This window comes from Pelobates fuscus, chromosome 3, assembly GCF_036172605.1.
Source record: "Pelobates fuscus isolate aPelFus1 chromosome 3, aPelFus1.pri, whole genome shotgun sequence".
Classification (NCBI taxonomy): Eukaryota; Metazoa; Chordata; class Amphibia; order Anura; family Pelobatidae; genus Pelobates; species Pelobates fuscus.
Window position 1 is genome coordinate 34,119,965 of NC_086319.1, and position 22,982 is coordinate 34,142,946.

The 22,982-nt window shown below is 37.9% G+C and overlaps 1 protein-coding gene across 2 annotated transcripts in view; it reads left to right on the forward strand.

Annotated features, from left to right (window-relative positions):
- The window catches only part of DOCK4 (dedicator of cytokinesis 4), a 352,968-nt gene that overhangs the window by 323,923 nt on the left and 6,063 nt on the right, over nt 1–22,982 (forward strand). For both annotated transcript variants that reach the window (XM_063446880.1, XM_063446881.1), the window contains 5 exons: nt 2,589–2,709; nt 9,711–9,792; nt 10,216–10,325; nt 16,671–16,743; nt 22,776–22,889. In XM_063446880.1, the coding sequence (XP_063302950.1) occupies nt 2,589–2,709; nt 9,711–9,792; nt 10,216–10,325; nt 16,671–16,743; nt 22,776–22,889 (500 nt within the window). The remainder of the gene's footprint in view (nt 1–2,588; nt 2,710–9,710; nt 9,793–10,215; nt 10,326–16,670; nt 16,744–22,775; nt 22,890–22,982) is intronic.

Consider the following 22,982-nt stretch of genomic DNA (forward strand, 5'->3'; position numbering starts at 1 on the left):
CGGCTTATATTCGGGTCGGCTTATACTCGAGTATATACGGTATATGGTATATATATATATTATTATAAAATACAAATAATATGTTAATAAAAATAAATAACAAAAAATAAAAATAATTTTTAATAATTAAAAAAAAATTATATATATATATTCAGTTTTATTCTAACAGTATTTTGATATTGATATATATATATATTTATATCAAAATACACTTAGAATGTAATGATATATATATCTATGTATAAATAAATAAATAAAAATAATACGAAATATACATATGTCCACATACATAATTACATAAATAATTTCATAAATATACACGTAGACGTCAAATATATAAATATGTATATATATTAAAATTCTACGTGCATATTTATGTAATATTTTTACCTAATTAAGTAATTTTAATGATTGCAATTTGAGGGACCTGCCTGCCAACCCAGGCCAAAAGTCCAGATAATTTAATTTGCTAGCACTGTGTTTAACCCTGTAACTTTCTATGACACCCTAAATCCTTTACATGGGGGTACTGTTTTACTCGGGAGACTTCGCTGAACACAAATATTAGTGTTTCAAAACAGTAAAACATATCACAGCGATGATATTGTCAGTGAAAGTGAAGTTTTTTGCATTTTTCACACACAAACAGCTCTTTCACTGAGGATATTATTGCTGTGATATATTTTACTGTTCTGATACACTAATATTTGTGTTCAGCGAAGTCTCCTGAGTATAACAGTACCCCACATGTAGAGGTTTTATAGTGTTTGTGAAAGTTACAGGGTCAAATATAAGGCTTGATTTTACTTTTTTTTTTTTATTGAAATTTGTCAGATTGGTTAGGTTGCCTTTGAGAGCGTATGGTAGCCAAGGAATGAGAATTAGCCCCATGATGGCATACCATTTGCAAAAGAAGACAACCCAAGGTATTGCAAATGGGGTATGTTCAGCTTTTTTTAGTAGCCACTTAGTCACAAACACCGGCCAAAGTTAGCGTTTTTTGCATTTTTAACACACAAACAAATATAAATGCTAACTTTGGCCAGTGTTTGTGACTAGGTGGCTACTAAAAAAGACTGGACATACCCCATTTTGAATACCCTGGGTTGTCTACTTTAAAAAATATGTACATGTTAGGTGTGTTTCGGGGATTTATGACAGATAACGGTGTAACAATGTCACTATTGATACATTTAAAATATATATATATTGAAACAGCAATTTCCTACTTGTATTTATAGGCCTATAACTTGCAAAAAAAAGCAATAAAGCATGTAAACACTGGGTGTTTTTAAACTCGGGACAAAATGTTGAATCTGTTTAGCAGTTTTTTTCATTAGCTTTTGTAGATAAGTAAAAGATTTTTCAAGTAAAAGTCCAAAAACATGTTTTTTTTTTATTTTTCACCATATTTTATTATTTTTTTTAAATACAATATATGACATAATATAAATACTGGTATGTAAAGAAAGCCCTTCTTGTCGTGAAAAAAACAATATATAACTTGTATGGGAACCGTAAATGAGAGAGCGGAAAATTACAGCTAAACACAAACACCACAAAAGTGTTAAAACTGCTCTGGTCCTTAACGTACAAACATCGCAAAAACAGGCCGGTCCTGAAGGGGTTAAAGTACATGGGAATTTATGTAGATACATAATTTAAAAAGTTATTTTTTTCTGACTGTGATGATTTGAAAAGCGCATCCAAAAATATTTAATTAAGACCTAAATGAAATTATTAAGTGGGGCTATTTATTTTTTTGTGGAGAACTGACAAAGGCTTTGGTGATTAAGCTATCCCACACATGAACAGAACCATATTACCCTTACGTTCAGGAGCCAAAAGAGTTTGCTACATTACCAGAACAAATGTCTAGCCCGAGTTGGTGACTTTGGCAAACAGCTTTATCAACTTTTCCAAATGATTCCTTCTTGTGCATTTTAAGTCCTGTTACAGGAAAATAACGGACCCAAATGCACAACACAAAAATGCACGTATCAATTATGTCCTAAATGTCAGCTTTAGAAAAGCTTAAAGAAACATAGAAATATCAATGTCCAACACAGTAGGTTAATGAAGGTAACTTATTATCATCAATACTGCTGCCGATAAACTTTCACTCTCAGCCTATTATATAGCTGCAAAATCTACAAGATCAGCATTTTAAAAAATTTTTATCTCTGAGTCTTGGCCTATAGAGTTAATGAGCTCATTAATAGGCCTGATCAATAATATTTTCTAACTTCGGTGTCAACACCACCAGAAAAAAAGTCTGTCATTTTTATATTGTGATCTCATTGAAAAATACTCACATGGACTTAACAAAACAAAAAACAAAACCAATCATACCAGACGAATACTGCCACTGGATTGGCATCAGAGCCAAAGCAGGAGAATGTTTCCAAGGCTTTTTTTTTTATCTAAATATGTGATTACTCTGGGATGTCTTCCTTTTTAAATGATTTAATTATCTTCTTAAACATATAGAAAAGCCAAACTGAAATTAAACCTGAGATGTTGTATATGCAGAGATATATAAATCTCTATGACATGTGGTTCCTATTTTATTCCTTTTTGTCTCACAGTCCATTAAGTTATCCAGCAGTCAACAGATACTCCTCTTCATCGCTTTCCTCTCAAGCATCGGCGGAGGTTAGCAACCTGACGGGGCAATCAGAGAGCTCGGATGAAGTGTTTCACATGCAGGTAAGTTACATTTTTAAATTATCCGAGAATATGATATCGTAAGGTAAAAAACAACTTTATACTTGCCATGTTTAATGTTAAGAGTACTAGGTTCCAAAATGTAGACTTCTGGGACACAGTCCTTTTTTTCTTTTTAAACCTGGTGCTCTTGTTAACCACAAATTATTTAAGCATTAAAAACCATAAACCACATAATAAACAGAAGAATTAAATAAATAACAAATGCATTTACATATAGTAAGTGCCACACAATAAGAATGAGTGCTGCTTGAATATAATGTGCTTATAGAGTAAGTACAGCTGTCTGACTTGAGCCAGGTATCTGTATTACAAAGGACACAGCCGCATGCAAATATGCTCGCACCCCTCAATAACTGTCTTCCTTGTTATAATGCATTTTATGTGCCATGCAGGAGTGGGTGTTATTTTATACACTCCCTCAAATGAGATGAAATTGCAAACTGGATTTCTAACTGAGCAATTTGTTTCTCAGCTGGGTGAATATTGGCACAAGAGGGTACACGAAGATCGATGGGGTTTATTTCAATAAAAAAAAAATCTAAAACAAAACAAACAAACCAGCAACGTTTATGTACAAGCATGATAATGAAGGGATTTTAGCACTCTACAATATACTACAAGTACTCTACAAAATATATTTACGTTGTTCCTTGTTTTTAAGAGGAGAGTACTGTTGCTTCATTTCCTTCCTAGAGCTTCACTCTTACTATTTAACCTTTGATTTCTTCCATGTAATTGGGCTGTGGTTATATGACGATAAAACCCACACGGGCTTGCAAAAGCATAACTCATTCCAGGTTTTTACCAGAAATCTTTACTGGTTAGAAATTTTAAATTCTTACACATTTTTTTTTACATATACAGTGGGACCTCAGTTTACAAATGACTCAGTTAACATAATTTTCGGTTTACAAATGAAAATCCATTGTAAATAATGCCTCGATTTACAATTTGTTTTTGCTATACAAAGCAAGTTTCCCAGGACGCATTGCACCTGGGAGGTTTATAGCACCGCCCCCTGCATGCTGGAACCTGTGGGTAGCACATGGTGTCGAGTGTGGAGGTGTTGGAGCGCCTTTTGCATCTAGTTTTGGAGCCATTCTGGAAATTGTTTGCAGTTGTTTTTGAACTTTTTGGTGCGTTTCTCAAGCTGTGGAAACGTAGGGAGCTGAACGTTGTTGTTTGCATGCCTTTTATTGTGTGTTCTGCATTGTGGGTTGGTTTCCATGCCAGCTCATTTTTACTTTTTTTCTGACCTCCAGAACGGATTAATTAGTTTTCAATGCATTCCTATGGGAAACCGCGTTTCGGATTACAAATTTTTCGCAATAAGAAACGTCTCAGAGAACGCATTAAATTCATAAACCGAGGTCCCACTGTAATAAACTATAGCTTTCAAACATTACAATAGTTTGACTTAAAATGCTCATTAAATTAGTTTACCGTTATGCTCTCCCAGCACAATATACCTGTAATTGAGTATTCCTTTTTTATAAAGAATCTCTCTAAATGAAGAACTGAGAAGTGACTGCAGCACATGAATAAGAAAACCAACTAACAAACAAACCAACAACAACAAAAAATATATGCAGTACTTGAACACTTGTCACTTTGTCCTGGCCATTGGTGATGCTAATGTATTCAGTTGTGTATGCAGTCACACACATTTAGAAGCAGCAACTAACTGTGCTTAAAAATATCTGCCAATATTCCTACCTAGGTTGTTTCTATAGTAACCTTAGCCATGCGTTTCAAAGAATAGAGAATATTTGCATAGAGTACTCTAAATGCTAGCGTTCACTAAGCAGCGGTGAAAACATTTTACAATTAACAATTAACCCTTAAAACTCAACATATTCTATAGCGTGACTCACTCATCAAATCACTGTATTAGTCTATTACATTTTACATTATATTCTTGACATCTCTAATAGTGTGGGTGTATGTGTGGTGTACTATTCTCATGTTATATGTTAGAATGAAATCCGTAATGCAGACTACTAGACAGTTTGAAGTAAATGAATTCTATATTAATTATTATCCCATGGCCTTTACTATAACTAGTATTAAAACACAGGATTGTTGGGGCACGTTTAATACATATGTTCTTCATTTCCTGGACTTGTGTTAACTAAATCTTAATTCACTATTTGTCCATCAAATTAATGTTTGTATGCGTACAACAGAACAGATAACACAGGTTTGGGGTACAGTCTTTGTAAATAAATGGTAATCCATGCCACAGATTATTCATATTAGGCATCTTATACACATAGAATGAATAGGACTATCTATACACATAGAATGTGTATAGATAGTCCTATTCAATGGTTTGCCCACCACTATGAGAGTGTAGAGACAGAGTATAAAACACTGAATGTAAGATCCCCAACAAGTGCTGTCTACCTATACACATCTAAAGTACAAGATAGAAGGTAAAAACTACCACAACAAGAGGACATAGTCTTAATTTAGAGGGGCAAAGGTTTAAAAATAATATCAGGAAGTATTACTTTACTGAGAGGGTAGTGGATGCATGGAATAGCCTTCCAGCTGAAGTGGTAGAGCTTAACAGAGTAAAGGAGTTTAAGCATGCGTGGGATAGGCATAAGGCTATCCTAACTATAAGATAAGGCCAGGGACTAATGAAAGTATTTAGAAAATTGGGCAGACTAGATGGGCCGAATGGTTCTTATCTGCCGTCACATTCTATGTTTCTATGGTTCTATCTTATCATAGCCAGTTAATAGGCCACAAATCCAGGTTTGATTCTTGCTTTTTCTATTTTTTTTTTTTTTTTTTTAACGGCTGTTTCTATATTATCATATCAGCTAGGTTTCTTATAATTCTCAGAAGAAACCCATTAAAACAAGGTAGATAGTCAGTCTTTTAAATATAAAATGTATTGTAGCAGAAGATGGGCTTCCACCGCGATCGCATGTATCATATTTTTTTTTAGGATTTTCTATCTCGATTATAGAGTTACACATTTCTGCTATATCTTTTAAAAAGAGTTAAATGGTTACTTCAAGCACCAAAACCACTTTGATGATTTGAGTCGGCTTGTGCAGCGTTTTACCGTGAAACGCTGCACATACAGAGTTTAATCTGTTTGTTGCCGAAGGTGTAATTCCACCTTTGGCATCATCATTAGGGCCAGTAGTGTATTTTGGATTAGTGCTCTCCTAGGCATTACGAAACTCAGGCTCTTCCTGTTTAAGACCAACACGCACTTTGGTTGACAGACACAAACCCTTACTAATGCATGCACTGACAGATACACAGTAAGATAAATAGACAGGGGTGGCACGCTACTCATTCCATGCTCCAAACTACTGCACTAGCCTCAACAGAGGAGGATCTAGTTGCTGGGAGAACTCGATGTCTTTATTAGAAGAGTGGTAAGTTATTGCTTTAAAAAAAATTAAAAAATAAAATTGGGGGAGGAAGGTGGGAAGACGATGCAGGTCACTAAGGGTTACTTTGACCAACAACTGTTTTTTTTTTGTCAAACACTATTTTTGGTTGGAGTAAGCATTTAAAGACGAATATATTGTATCTCAGTGTTTCTATTTTCATTGCTTTTATGATAAAGTTTAGATTAGAAAATTATATCAATCTTGGTATATAACATTTTAGTTTTGAAAGAAATGAAGCAATCTGCATGAGCTCTATGTAATGCCCCTTGCCACCTTAAATAAAAGCAACAACTGCGTGTCTGTGAACAGAGCATGTGTTTGTAACGAACTTACACGGAATAAATAACTTTATTTTTGAACTTAAATAGTTTAAAGATATGTAAATAAAATATATATACTATATGTATTAATACTACTGTAACAGGGTAATGTCAGGAAAAAACTTAAGTGCAGTCTCTCTGAACAGTTTATCAAGGGATTGACAGGTATTTACAAGAAATTCAGGGAATATTGGCTTTTTATGGGGTGAATGTTGGGAGATAATGGGAGAGACTAGAGAAAAATTAAGGAATTGCAAGGAAGATGGGTATGCCACTGTGAAGGAACTATAAAACAAATAGGTGACCATGGAAGAGGATCAGTGATGATGTGAGGAGTTTCTGGAGTCATTCGACCAGGAAGATGTAGGTAGAGCTCTAGAGTGTAGGAGAGCCAACTATGATGATTTACCGTAGGTAGTGTCATAGAGAAATCTTGAGAAATGGGATGCAAGGGAGATTAATGGAGTTAAATTAAGATGATAAACTGCAATGAAAGAGAACTGATAGGAAGGAGAAAAATGGTGGAGATAAGATGTAGCTTTATTTTTTGAGCAAATCATTGCCATTGTATTTTTCATTGCCCAATTTTTATAATTTATGTGCTGTTTTTATTAAAAAAAAATATATGTGAAACTGTTACATCCCACCATCCCCTTGTTATTCTGGCCATAAAAAATGAGAAATGTATTTTGTGAATTTTGTGGGCATAGATTGAAAGGTACCGTATTTATCGGCGTATAACACGCACTTTTTCTCCCTGAAAATAGGGGGCAAATGATGTGTGCGTGTTATACGCCGATATACCATATTTTTCGCTCCATAAGACGCACTTTTTTTCTCCTTAAAAATGAGGGGACATGTCTGTGCGTCTTATGGAGCGAATGTGAAGGTTTACTTACCTGTCTTGAAGCGTGGGCCGGTGTTCAGCGCGCACCGCGGTACTGGAACTTCAATTTCAGGTTCCGGTTTCCGGCGGGACTGAAAGGAAGTGCGCACTCAGTGTGCACACTTCCTTTCAGTCCCGCCGGAAACCGGAACCTGAAATTGAAGTTCCTGTACCGCGATGCGCGCTGTGAAGCCGGCCCACACTTCAAGACAGGTAAGTAATTATGGGACAAGGGGAGGGAAAGTGCACTATGGGACAAGGGGAGGGGAGGACACTATGGGAGGGGGGGAGAACACTATGGGATGAGGGGGGGACACTATGGGAGGGGGGAGAATACTATGGAAAGGGGGGGAAAACTATGGAATGATGGGGCGGAACACTATGGGAGGGGTTGAAATTTCCTGAAACTTCCTTCTTAAAATGAGGTGCGTGTTATACGCCGGTGCGTGTTATACGCCAATAAATACGGTATTTAAATTATCAGTTGCCATGGCTTCATAGTTTGTGTCTTTAGAACATAGTACAAACTATAATAACTTCACAGGCATGTTTCTCGTACTTAAAGGGTTACTCCAATCAAAATCCTGTGTTTTCATAAAACACTGATTTGGTTAGAGTAACTTATTCTGAGGTGGTTCCCCCACGAAACTTTAAAAAAATAAAAAAATAAAACCTTAATCAAATCCAGAACTGAAAACAAGTTCTCCCTGAAGCCAGATCCTCCTTGGCTGCTGTCATTCCCACTCGCCGGAGGGGGATTGAGGTTGGGGTGGATGGACTTGCGTGTAAGGCAGCGGCGGCGTGGGGGAGTGTGCCTCCATTGGACCTTCTGGCATCAGAAAGCTGTGCGTGTTATGGTCAGGTGCCAATTTTGCACAGAATTGACATTAGCCAACCTCGAAATCTTGTTCTGAGCTGGAGAATGATGCTACTGGAAGGGTAGTTATACCAATGGCAGCTAATTATGTATGTGCAGCATTTCAAAGCAAATTGATGCACACACAGATTCCTGGTACCATTACCTCTTCAATTCAATTTAACAGAGCAAAATGTCACAGAAGGTACACTTCATAAACCTAGGATGGCAGGAAGAGGTCTCCACCTCTATGTCCCCAGATTGCAGAAACAAATAAAATTCCTCAGTCCAAATTGGACTTAACATGGAGTTTTCTTTTGCAGCCATAAAATTGACCCTCTAGATACCATAACCACTTTACCCAGACGTCAAAACGTTGCAAGATGAGCAATATAGCTGAATAAACTCCTATACAGCACAATTTGGATTAATATTTTTTCATTACTTAACATATCCTTGTTTGAAGTAATCAACTCAGCAGTTTACAGAATATTACCTATATATATATATATACTATATATATTTAAAATGTTTAAAAATATTCTCACTGTTTTCACCCAAGTACTAGAAACAGATTAGTCCAGCTAAGTACCTAACATATAAACTTCTTATCTAGCAAGTGGCCCCCAGTAACTGCTTATTTCCAAACACTAATAATATATCTGAAACTAAATAGGTGTTCCATCAGAAATTGCCTCTGGGGTAGTCATACTAAAGATCTGAAACATTTTATTGCCAGAAACAAATTAAACTGCTTATTATAAGCTGTGTGCAAGAAATAGAAAAAAAAAAATCTCATTAAACCTGCATTAAATATTTTGGCATCCACAGTGCGTATTGAGTTCAATAAAGATTGCAAAACATGTATATCTAGTTATATATATATATATATATATAGTCATATATATGTATATCTAGTAATAAGTATAATATTAAAATAACAGCAGTGATGGTAACTCAGACCTCAGTTCTTAAATATAATATTATAATTTGAAAACTAGAGGGAGCCTGCCATAGCCGAGGACTTTAACGTATCCATGAACAGGAAGTGGGGTTTAAAATAAAACGAGACAGAGTCCCCAGAATTAACCGATAACTAAGTTTCACTACATGTAGACCTTTTGAGAAGAAAAAAAAAACACGCTGTGAAATAAAACGAATTACATTTGCTTTGAATTAAAGGGACACTATAGTCCCCAGAGCAACTAAAGCTTAGTAGTTGTAGTTTTTCTGATGTCTGTAGCCTGTCCCTGCAGACTTTTTAATGTAAATACTGCATTTTCATTATGCAAAATCTGCATTTAATGATGACAGTTTATACTGATTAAATCTGATTAAATCTGATTAAATCAGTATTGTTTATGAATAGATATGTAAACATTGCTCTATGTTCGTGTGTTAGATAAATCCATCTATAGGTGTGTATGTAGACTATGAATCTCCAGTGTATTGATATGGCCCGTGTTTTGTTCAATTATTATATGTTATTTGAATTCCAGCCAAGTCCGTCTACCTCAAGTTTAAGCTCCACACATTCCGCCTCACCAAATGTGACCAGTTCGGCTCCATCAAGTGCCAGAGGTATTAGACGTTTACGTAGTTTTGTGTTTATTGTCGGTTTTTGTTGTTGTTGTTTGTTTTTGTTGTGCTTGCTGTGCAAAGTTCTACTGGATTATGTTGTAAGTGGTCAAAATTTGCATTGATATAACACTTTTTTTATATTAACCCGTTGAGTTAACCACGTTGGTGCCAATGACATGCATTATCCCTGGTTCTCAAGGCGTTAAACACAAAACGTACCCCGCACTCCTATAGTGCATAATTTCTTAATTTAAAGAATTACCTGCTCCCAATTAGTGTATTCACTCAGCACATATCCAGCTCATTTGCAGCCTTAATCTCCCATCGCAGATTTCACATCTTAAAACCAATATAGCACAATTAGACAGACATTTTATTTTGTTATCTGTACTGCTGTATTGATTGCTTTGTCTTCTGTTTTAGCTTCCCCACTGCTATCTGACAAACACAAGCATTCCAGAGAAAATCCCTGCCTTTCCCCAAGAGAGAGACCCTGCAGTGCGATATTTCCAATTCCAGCAGAACCTCCCCAGGTAGTCAGCCTAAAGTCAGCCCAACTGACAGTGTGCGCTTTTGAAGATAACCCTCTGAACAATCAGAGCTAGATAAAAGAAGTTAAGAAGGTTCAATGCTGCTAAATGCAAAAGGTTACTTAAAATATCGCAGCTGTGTTTCGTAAAGTTCTACAATGACTGGTAAACACCACTTCTCCTCGCGATGTAGATATTTTGGGTCGCCTGGTAATGGAGAATGAAAAATGACAATGTTTATTATTTGCCTAAAACACATCATTAGAGCTATCAGACAGCCACAAGAGGTACTTCCTCATTGAAAGGAATCTCTGGGCACCATAAGAACTTCAAATTAAGTGAAGTGGTGTTATGGAGACAGGCTCAGGCACTGAGTGTAATGGTGTTATGGAGACAGGCTCAGGCACTGAGTGTAGTGGTGTTATGGAGACAGGCTCAGGCACTGAGGGTAGTGGTGTTATGGAGACGGGCTCAGGCACTGAGGGTAGTGGTGTTATAGAGACAGGCTCAGGCACTGAGTGTAATGGTGTTATGGAGACAGGCTCAGGCACTGAGGGTAGTGGTGTTATAGAGACAGGCTCAGGCACTGAAGATAGTGCTGTTATAGAGACAGGCTTGGAGACTATGGTGAGGCCTAATAGAAAGGGGGATTCTATCACAAGAGGTGTGGAGCTGGACAATAGTGGTCTTGTGGGATATCTTTCTGGAGCTACTGCTCTCCGAGACAGGAAACGTATTTGTAATATTGTTAAAGGACCACTCTAGGCACCCAGACCACTTCAGCTTAATGAAGTGGTCTGGGTACCAGGTCCAGCTAGGGTTAACCCAATTTTTTATAAACATAGCAGTTTCAGAGAAACTGCTATGTTTATAAATTGGTTAAGCCTTCCTCCTAATCCTCTAGGTGCTGTCTCATTGACAGCCGCTAGAGGCGCTTGCGTGATTCTCACTGTGAAAATCACAGTGAGAGCACGCAAGCGTCCATAGGAAAGCATTGTAAATGCTTTCCTATGCGACCGGCTGAATGCGCGCGCAGCTCTTGCCGCGCGTGCACATTCAGCCGACGGGGCGGAGAGGAGGAGGAGAGCTCCCCGCCCAGCACTGGAAAAAGGTAAGTTTTACCCCTTTTCCCCTTTCCAGAGCCGGGCGGGAGGGGGACCCTGAGGGTGGGGGCACCCTCAGGGCACTCTAGTGCTAGGAAAACGAGTATGTTTTCTTGGCACTAGAGTGGTCCTTTAAGCGAGCAATGAATTGGATGTACTTGTCCATCTAGGGACAAGGGCTTGCAATGAGGTTTCAGAGGTATAGGAAGTTTTTTGTGTTTTTGCCAATGATATACGGCAGGTTGCTTCCACACTGTCATTCTCTGAAGTTCTGCCTGTGCATAACACTCAGAACGACAGGCAGATGCGTGTTAGGGACTTTAGCTTGTGGCTTGGTGAATGCTGTCGGGAGCAAGGATTTAGCTTCATTTCCATTGAATGGAAATAAACTGTATAAAAAGGATAGTTTGCATCTTTTTCAAAAGGGAACAAATGTTCTCAGTGAGCAGTTCAGAGGTTTTGCTAGGATGTATTTAAACTAGGAGGGGGGAGGGGGGCAAAAGGGTGATAAAACATTAATCCAGTTGCCCCCAAAAACAAGGACAGAAGGTGCCTTTAGCAAGTGTGTTAAAAAATGATAAGCCTAGAGTCATGTCTACTAATGCTTGCAGTTTATGGAATAAGATCCATGAACTTGTGGCAATAATGGCAACTGATAATGTAGATTTAGTCACTGTTACTGAGACAGTGTATAATGAGAAAAATGACTGGAACATAACAATACCAGGATACTCTTTATATAGAAAAGACAGGGAAGGCAACAAAGGGGAGTGGTGGCTCTGTATGTGAAGGATAGCATAAAATCTAGCCTAATAAAAGTTAGTGAGGCGAACATAGAGTCCGTTTGGGTTACGTTAGAATTTGGTAATCACACAGTAACTCATGTAGGTGTGATTCATAGGCCCCCAGGACAAACAGAAGAGTTAGATAATCTACTAGTTGAGGAAATAGCTAAAATGACAATGAAGGGGGAAGTTATCATCATGGGTGACTTTAATCTTCCTTATGTGAACTGGAAAACCAAAATAGCTGCTTGTGCCAGGAGCACACATATTCAAAACTCCCTACTGGGATTGTCTCTAAAACAAGTCGTTAAGGAGCCAACTTGTAAAGAGGCCATATTAGATTTAGTGTTAACAAATGGAGATTTGGTATCAGATATTACTGTAGGTGAAATTTTAGGATCCAGTGATCATCAATCAGTGTGGTTTAATATAAGAACAGTGACTGAGTCACACCACACAAAAACAAAAGTTTTAGACTTTAGAAAAACAGACTTTTCTAAAATTAGAATATGTGTAAATGAGTCATTATCAGACTGGAGCAATGGAGTCCAAGAGAAATGGGATTTTTTTTAAAGTTGCACTGCTGAAGTCAACAGAAAATTACATTAGGCTTATCAGTAAAAGCAAAAAAATTAAGAAACCACTGTGGTACTCCGCAGATATTGCCAAAATAGTAAAAAGCATTTTAGTAATTACAAAAAAAAAGATAGATGGACAGATCTATAAGATTAAGCAGAAAGAGGCTAAGCAAGTTACAAGAGCTTGCAAATCACACACAGAAGAGAAAATAGCACAGTTAGTAAATAAAGGGGAGAAAACATTTTTTAGGTGCATAAATGAGAAAAGGAAAGTAACACAAGGATTAGTTAGATTAAAAGCAAAATAAGGAATGTATGTAGAAGACGGTAAAGGTCTAGCTGACTGCCTCAATTAATATTTTTGCTCAGCATTTACAGATGAAAATGAAGGAAAGGGGCCTCAGTTAGGAAAAAGGACAAAGGAGTAATTTGTTATATGTGAGTTTACAGAGGAAGAGGCTCTATTTCAACTGTCAAAAGTAAGGAGAAATAAGTCAATGGGACCTGATGGAATTAAAAGAGCTTAGTGGTGTACTAGCAAAACCATTAACAGATTTATTTAACCAATCATTGTTAACAGGAGTAGTCCCAGAAGATTGGAAGTTAGCAAATGGTGTTCCCATTTACAAGAAAGGTAGTAGGGAGGAGTTGAGCAACTATAGGCCAGAAAGCCTTACTTCAGTAGTGGAGGAAGTAATGGAAACCATGTTAAAGGATAGGATTGTTGAACATCTAAAATAACATGGATTTCAAGATCAGAGACAACATGGGTTTACTTTAGGGAAATCATGCCAAACTAATCTTATTGATTTTTTTGATTGGGTAACTAAAATAATAGATCAGGGTAGTGCAGTAGACACTGCTTACCTAGATTTCAGTAAGGGTTTTGACACTATTGCTCATAGAAGGCTTATCAATAAACTGCAATCTTTAAGTTTGGATTCCAATATTGTTGAATGGGTGAGGCAGTGACCGAGTGACAGGCAACAGAGGGTTGTAGTCAATGGAGTATATTTGAAGCATGGTCTTGTCACCAGTGGGGTACCTCAGGGATCTGTACTTGGACCTATTCTCTTTAATAGTTTTAGATTTAAAAGAAGAAAAACTACCACAACAAGAGGACATAGTCCTAAATTAGAGGGGCAAAGGTTTAAAAATGATATCATTAAAGGGACACTATAGTCACCTAAATTACTTTAGCTATATAAAGCCGTTTTAGTATATAGATCATTCCCCCTGCAATTTCACTGCTCAATTCACTGTAATTTAGGAGTTAAATCACTTTGTTTCTGTTTATGCAGCCCTAGCCACACCTCCCTTGGCTATGATTGACAGAGCCTGCATGAAAAAAAAAAACACTGGTTTCACTTTCAAACAGATGTAATTTACCCTAAATAATTGTATCTCAATCTCTAAATGGAACTTTAATCACATACAGGAGGCTCTTGCAGGGTCGAACCGCCCAATTTAATAAACGCCGAGGTCAGCCACCTGCCTCAATCACAGTGGGAGGTCTAGATATCTCCCACGTGTGATTGTTAATTCTGATTGGAAATTATCCAATCAGAATTAACCTATGGATTTAAATACTTACCTTTCCTGTTTCTCTCTGCCCTGTTGTGGTCTTTCCTTGCTAGTATTGCTACTGAACTTGTGTTTCTGGTTGCGTACTCTCTGGCTTGTTTATCTGACTTTGTGACTTTCTCCTACCCTTTGACCGCGGCTTGTTTCTCGTTATTCTGTCTTCTGGTTCCCCTTACTCGGCTTGTCTCCTGACTATTCTTTGTGTGCTTAGCCCGGCCACTCTAAGGTCCGGTACTGCACCTTTTAACTCCTAAATGGCAGAGGATTGAGCAGTGAGGCTGCAGGGGCATGTTCTATACACCAAAACTGCTTCATTAAGCTAAAGTTGTTCAGGTGACTATAGTGTCCCTTTAAGTATTACTTTACTGAGAGGGCAGTGGATGCATGGAATAGACAGAAGTGGTAGAGGTTAACACAGTAAAGGAGTTTAAACATGCGTGGGATAGGCATAAGGCTATCATAGATATAAGATAAGGCCAGGGACTAATGAAAGTATTTAGAAAATTGGGCATACTAGATGGGCCAAATGGTTCTTATCTGCTGTCACATTCCATGTTTCTATGGTGCCAGCAGGTCCTTGGCGCTGGATTACCTTTAGGGGTTGAGCTGTTCACAAATGGTTTAACCCTAATGTCTCTTCACCAGCACAGTTTAACTCTGCCCCTTCAACATCTGCTTTCTGAATTACTTCTGAAAGGGAAGCCTCTGCACTGAATGGATTAGAGCGATCAGAACAGCTTAAGAAACCCATGTATGTTTCTCAAGCCATACATTTTGTTTGTCTCTATTTTTCAGGTCCATCTTGGAGTATTATGTCATTATTTTTAACAAAACAAATGGATGAAAGTTTGAGTTGACCTCACCTCGAATCAAACATGTGACTCTGAGATAATGTAGCTGGAGTTCCACTTGACTATCTCATAGATTATTTAATAGGTTATTTTATATGGTCAATTAAAAATAATAATGCCAAGTACATATTATTATTTTTTTTCCACCTGTACTTTTATGCAAGAGGCGATTTTAAAATGCTAGGCTTATTGTATTCAGAAAGCAAATGAAATTGAATTCTTTGATATAAATAATGACTGTTCAGTGCTCTGTTTATTCAGAGAGAAATCAGTTCCCATGCTGCCAGCTCCTCTACTAATTTTGTTGAAAAATATCCTTTTTTTCCGTCTTTTATATTTTAAGAACAAGTATTTACATTGATTGATGCTTTCTGATATCCTAGCTATAGTGTTCTGATAATGGTGTGTTAGAAAAGAATAAAAATGTAATAAAACATAATCATCTTTATTAACACATTTGAAAGCACCAATTATAATGAAACCTTATTTTTTTCTCCTATTTTTCAATGTTGTTTGAATCTAAACTATTACATTATAAACTACTTTCCGTGAAATATAAATTTAAAATGTTCATTAGCAATTTGTTGAGTGACTAAAAAATTTACTTACGTTGCATTAATAGCTGATATGTTAAACCTACTGTTCTTGAAACAACTGGTATGAGGAGAAAGGAAAAGCATTGTATTTAATTTGAAACAAAATAAAATAAAGTAAGTAAATGTAGCTAATATTTATGTAGTAATAGTATCTGCTACAACATAAAAATTATAGTGTTGAATTAAGATCAGTCATGTACTGGTGATTAGAATCTAACAGCGAGTGTTTTTTTTTTTTTTTTTATAATTTTCTGATTGCGTATTGTATTTATCTTTACTGAAACCTCTCTGTCTGCCGTCATATTGATTATGCTGATACTAACAAATTTATCACAACAAACATGCTTTCATAGAAAAACAAATTACGAAATTGTAAGACTTTTCTGCTAATTGTACATATAATTGTAGTGTTTTATCAATGTACAGAAACGGCTGTAAATTGTTATTGTCATTTAAAAGACAGGTAGAAGTGTCACTCTTGGAAGAAAAATGTTGCACACATTTTGTCATTTTTTTAATTTTTGTGAAATGTCTCTGTTGAATGTTAAACATGAAGTTATGCAAGAGTCCTTTCATAAATATTTAGTGCTTTATTTGGGTATGCGATTACTACTGTGTGGTGTATGAAGTGGTTTTCGCCATTTTACTAATCACTGTGTCACCTCTTGGAAGCTCCCTGTAAACTTTGCAATCACAATCTGAAAATGAATGCACCTTTTTATACATTTCATTGAAAGTTATTTCACTGGTCAAAAACCAAGACATGTCACTGATTTTGCCGTCTGCAAACATGGTTGAAGGCCATGAACATATGCTGATTAACTTTCTGTGCCCATTGTCATATTTTATAGAGAGGGTTGTTTAACCACATTGGAGAAAACATGTTGCCTCGTAGTGATCCAAATCTTTCTGCACCTGAAAAAGGTAACGTTTACAGGATTAATATATTAATTTATTCATTATTTATTCAATATTCTTATTTATTTTTTAAATACACTTTCACTAAAGTATGAAATGCCAAGTGAATTTCAAACTTCAGGCCAAAATAGTCGAAATTTGGGATGACCCAAAGTTTGGCCATTTTGGCTTACATTTTAAAATTCACTTTGAAATCCCATTTCAATTGTTGAGAGTTTGTGAGTAACCCTTTCTATTGAGCAAAAATGAATGCGATAATGTTGGAGAAATATGTTGGCTGCATTGTATATATTATAGGACTATGAATGTGAAAAACACTGATTTTGTAAGATGCTTGACATTAGTGCAAGAAGTACAAGGCCCCCAGTTAAAGGAATACTCTAAGCACCAGAACAACTACAGCTTAATGAATCAGTTTTAGTGTTTAGATCACACCCCTGCAGGCTCACTGCTCAATTCTCTACCATTTAGAAGTTAAATCACTTTGTTTATGCAGCCCAAGTCACACCTCCCTGCATGTGACTTACACAACCTTCCTAAACACTTCCTATAAAGTGAGATCTAATGTTTAAACTTTCTTTGTTTATGGAGCTCTAGCCTCTGGGTTTGACTTACACAGCCTGCAGGGAAAACATGGTTCCATTTCCAATCACACTGCGTTTACTTTAGATTCTTTTTCTCCTGCTCTATAAATTGAAGTTTAATCACACAAATAAGGTTCTAGAAGGCTATTAACAGAGCATGAGATAATAAATTCTAAATTAAACACACGGTGCAATCTCATTTTACTTGAAATGTTTAGCAAGTCCTATAGGTCACAGCCGAGGGAGGTGTTGCTGGGGCTGCATAAACAAAATGTTTTAACTCCTAAATTGAAGGAAACTAAGCAGTTAAACTCCAGGGGCATGATCTATACACTAAAACAATTACATTAAGAAAAAAAAGTTTGGGTTTTTACAGTGTCCCTTCAATGGTAAATTGTATAGGTTATATGAGAGTATATTTTTTCTTCAGTATGTAAAGCAAAATTATGTAAAAAGGAAAAAAAAGAAAGACATAAGACAAGACAAGGCTACAGTGAAAGTAAATAAGGCTGTGAAAAAGTGTGTGTGTGTGTGTGTGTGTGTGTGTGTATGTGTGTGTGTGTATGTGTGTGTGTGTGCGTTTCTTATTCCTTGACTATATGCAGGGCATTCCTGATGCACACAAGTATAATAAAACAAATATATTAAAAATATTTGATTTCATGAATAGGTTGGAAGTGCGCAGATTGCTTTGTCTTCTCTCACAATTGCCTTTTCCATTCATAAATATACTTCAGGAAGCTTTATAAAGCTGCTACCTTTTTACACAATCATTGCCCACAGTGATTATCCCATAATTCACCACTGAAAGGCCTTGCTTTGTACCAATATCTCAACTGCGTTTATGATCTAGCTGAATAAAATAAAGGACATTATTTTAGTGCAAAATTATCTTAATTACTAATCGCTTACCTGCGTAATTTCACTTTCGAATAAAGCATTTTTAAGATAAGACCCATATTCTTGGCATGGGTACTGATATTCTCAGAGGTAAATTGGGTTTAATTGATGCAGCTGTGTTTTAAAGTAATTTTTATTTTTTTCTAATTACTTGATTGAATAATTTTACTGACTATCATGGAGTAGCAAGACCTTTATATAATCATGAAAAAGTAACATATATCGACTTGGTGTGTTATACTTTTTCTTTCTCATCTGCTAAACGAGAATGTAGCAAGTAAATTCTATCCAAAATGAAGGTATCGTTCTGCAATTATGTTGCATAGCAAAGCATGTTCTGTAAGCCTCTGAGGTAACATCCTCGGACATATGACTTAAAGTGTGAATTGCTCTGAAATTAAAGTGGATTAAAAATGAGTTTCACATTTTAGGTCACAATGGCCCAATTGGAAAATCGTGCAAGTTATCTATGTTTGAATCCTACTATTTTGTCCTAGAATTTAAAATGTACATGTAGTTCTCCTTGTATTTCTTACAAGTCCACACTTGTAGTAAATCCCATGTCTCACATCATCCGCACTGTGTAAAATGGCACAATTTGAAACTAACAAGCCACACTGTGATAATAAAAAAGCTGCAGTTTCACTTCTTACTTCTGCAATGTTTAAAACCCATTTGAAACATATTTGCAACAGGATTTAAATTTTTAACAATGTTTCTTCATAGTTATTCTCTTTGTCTGATTGCAGTGGCCTCAGCTTATTCGAAAAGTGTATAGGCATCAGACCTCTACTAAGCCGCAATGTATTAAAACAGAAAGTGAAGCAAGATGAATAGTAGAATAAAATTATACTATGCAGTTAAAAATTGTATCCCTGTTAAAAAAATGCATAATCTATTTTCTGGGTGAACTATCTAATATTTAGGGGCTTTGTGCTTTTTCCTATCTGTCTCCACATTTGCGCAAACAATAGTCAGGTGGCTTTCTGTAACCTTCAATCTGGGATTTAATAAAAAAAAACCCTGTAAAGCTCCCCCTTCCCCCTTCTATTTTTGTCAGTTACGCTTGCCATTTCCTCGGAGACAAGGCTCCCAAACCATTAATGCATTCCAGTCTTTTATATGCTCCTTACCCTGTTTCCCTTTATGTCCTAAACCCATTGTTTCCAGACTGCACCAGTGATTGCTCCAGTGATTATCCACAGCAGTGTAAATTTAGTCCTAATTGCAAAGGCCTTTTTGCAAAGGGCAATATATTGCAAAGGGCAATATGTTGTCATTCGGACAGACTATACAGATTCCTACCAGCAGTCTCTACCAGGGCAAGGGGAAATGTTTTAATTTTCACTGACCTTCCCATTTACTGGTTCAGTTCTTCTGTGGGCAACAAATGAGGAAACCAAAATTGAAAGGCTTTATGTAGGGTGATGGGCCCACAGGAACCACCATAGTAACACCACTGGGTTCACTCCTGTCTCTCTCTTTGAAAGTGAGAAATACTGTCTGGATGTAGAGATGTCGCGAACATACAATTTTCCGTTCGCGAATGGCGAACGGGAATTTCCGCAAATGTTCGCGAACGGGCAAACCGGGCGAACCGCCATAGACTTCAATAGGCAGGCGAATTTTAAAACCCACAGGGACTCTTTCTGGCCACAATAGTGATGGAAAAGTTGTTTCAAGGGGACTAACACCTGGACTGTGGCATGCCGGAGGGGGATCCATGGCAAAACTCCCATGGAAAATTACATAGTTGATGCAGAGTCTGGTTTTAATCCATAAAGGGCATAAATCACCTAACATTCCTAAATTGTTTGGAATAACGTGCTTTAAAACATCAGGTATAATGTTGTATCGATCAGGTAGTGTAAGGGTTACGCCCGCTTCACATTGACAGACCAATCTCCCCGTTTAACGCACCGCAAACAACCGCAAACAGTCCATTTGCGCAACCGCAAACTCCCCATTTGCACAAGGTTGGATACCAAGCTAGCCATGTCCCGTTCCTTGTCCTCGCTGATGTCATTGAAGGTCTCTTCCTCCACCCAGCCACGTACAACACCAGGGGTCCCCGAAAGGTGACAACAAGCCCCCTGGGACGCCTGCTGTATTTGGTCTTCCACCTCCTCAAAGTCACCTTCCTCCTCTGACTCCTCTTCTTCAGACTCCTCTCTCTGTGTTGCCTCTCTCTGCGTTATTATAAGGTGTGTTAAGTAGTACTATTCCTATCAGTTTAATCCCTGTTACATCCCCTATCAGGGGACGTGTATATGGCATCGATTTTAGGAACCGGGAGATGGAAAAATATGCTTGGTTGTTCCTCCAACTTCAAATTTGGGGGACTGCACGTGTAATCTAATGAGCCACCAGATAGGAGTGGTGGCACTGGGCAAGTGGGCACAATATACGCTGTGAGCCTGACACACACGCTGGCAGGCAGGCAGGCAACTGCAATTAGATTACACAGGAAAAAAAAAGCAGACTGATGTTCTAGCCCTAAAAAGGGCTTTTTGGGGTGCTGTCCTTACAGCAGAGATAAGATGAGTCCTTCAGGACTGTAGTGGACACTGAATACACTAGCCTAGCTATCGATTTCCCTATTAAATCAGCAGCAGCTACACTGTCCCTCCTCTCACTGAGAATGCAGCTTCCAGGTGGCGGGGCCTAGCTGTCATGGAGGAAAGACACACTTCGTGTGAGCTCCTTCAATATCTCACTTTAAGCAGCTATCAACAAGCGAATTTCACCCCAGAAGGGGATGACCCAGCAATGTTGCTCCTACCTGACCGACCCGACATGTTTAATAGCGATCAGCAACTCGATAGAGTCTTGCTTACCTCCGCGTGGCAAGTGTGGCCTGGTGCTCACCTGGTGGGAGAGGCGGCCGATCTCTCGATCCTGGGATGCCCAGGAGCAGCTACTTCCCGGCAGGAGCTCCGTTACCCCCCCTCGGACCAGTGGGGGTTATCCCGGTCCACCCCTGAGAGGCTGTCTAGAGCTAATGGACGCACAGAGCACAGCCGCCCAGGCTGACATACTCATCTGCGACTCTCCCAATATGGCGGCAGCCGCGTGTCCTCCTGGTACCAGCAAAGCATGGCAGGATATTGCATGGACAGACTCTTTAATCAATTCTGGAAGCAAATAACAAGCAGGTAGCCCCAACAAGCTCCACCACAGCTAAGCGAAGCAGTCCCCATTAACCCCTTAAGGACACATGACATGTGTGACATGTCATGATTCCCTTTTATTCCAGAAGTTTGGTCCGGAGGAACAAACAGAAATGCAGAGCCTGCCCCACGTCAAGCACTCGCCTCCACCTCAAGCCACCACAATCCCGCACCGGACGTGAAGCACCACCGGGACAGATCCGACCACCTCACAAAACAAGCTTCCACCACCTCAAGCCGCGAACCCGGCACTCAGCCAGAGACTTGCCTTTGTTGTTCCAGGTATCAGGGACTCCCAGGGTCTGCACCTGGCGCCCAGAAGGGATCGGATGAGCACAAGCAGTAAACAGCAGCCTGCCAAGCATGTCCCACTATAGCCGATCCTCCACACCATGCCTTTGATCACATGAACTGCTCTCTGCACATTAACTAATCGTAAAGTAGCAAGCATTTAAACATGTCATTATTTCACTTCCTAAAGAGTTTATTGTCGTAGTTCCTTACATGCCTTTACCTTAACCGTTCATGTATTATGTTATTCACTAGTCTCATCTCATGGGGCAACTCACACTTGATTTATAACTAGTGGTGGAGCTGCTGATATAAATACACAGTTGATAATGTGCAAGCTACACCCTAAACATGACAGCCATCTTTCACAACAATGTACTGCTATATACTCATACCCTCAGTGCAACTAGCCATGATATACGCATGTTCAGCCTAGCATGCTCAAATATAACACACTTCTGTCTAAAAAAAAGAAAAAGAAAAAAAGAATGCAGCTTCCGAATGAATCTAAAATGGATGCTGTCCAGGAGGTGGGAGGGTCTGGGAGGGAGGGTCTGCTGCTGATTGGCTGGAATGTGTCTGCTGACTGTGAGGTACAGGGTCAAAGTTTACTCAATGATGACGAATAAGGGGCGGACCGAACATCGCATACGTTCGCCTTCCGTGGCGAACGCGAACAAGCTATGTTCGCCAGGAACTATTCGCCAGCAAACTATTTGTGACATTTGGGACATTTTGTCCCTATCTCAGTGACCCCTGCTCACTCATTTTTCATTTAAATTATGAATAGAATCTTCATCAGATGAAACGAAAATATAAACGAAACATGCAAGCTTGCATGAGTGGCATCACATGAATTCATATTAATTTGTATTAATATGAATTAATAAACATGTGCTTGTATGATTTCATACATGCGCAATTACTATAAAATCCACAATTATTTGTAGGTAAGTATAATTATACATCATATTGAATATTTATTTAAAGTAGATGGTTAATGTTTACTAGGCTTTACTGTAACTAAAATAGTGTATTATGCAACAATAAGATTAAAAGTATTAGGTTTAAAGATTTTTTGTTTGTTTTACAGCAGTGAATACAGCACCAAGCAGTTGGAGTTTGGACAGTGGTAAAGAGGCCAAAAACATGTCAGAAAGTGGAAGACACATGACTCCGCCTGTGCCACCAAGAACAATGCAGGGGGGTATGTCTGCTTTGTTTCAAGCTCACTTGTTATAATAAGACAAAATGAGCAGAGACTTGGGTCTGTTCTTGTGTCATTAAAAGTAAAAAAAAA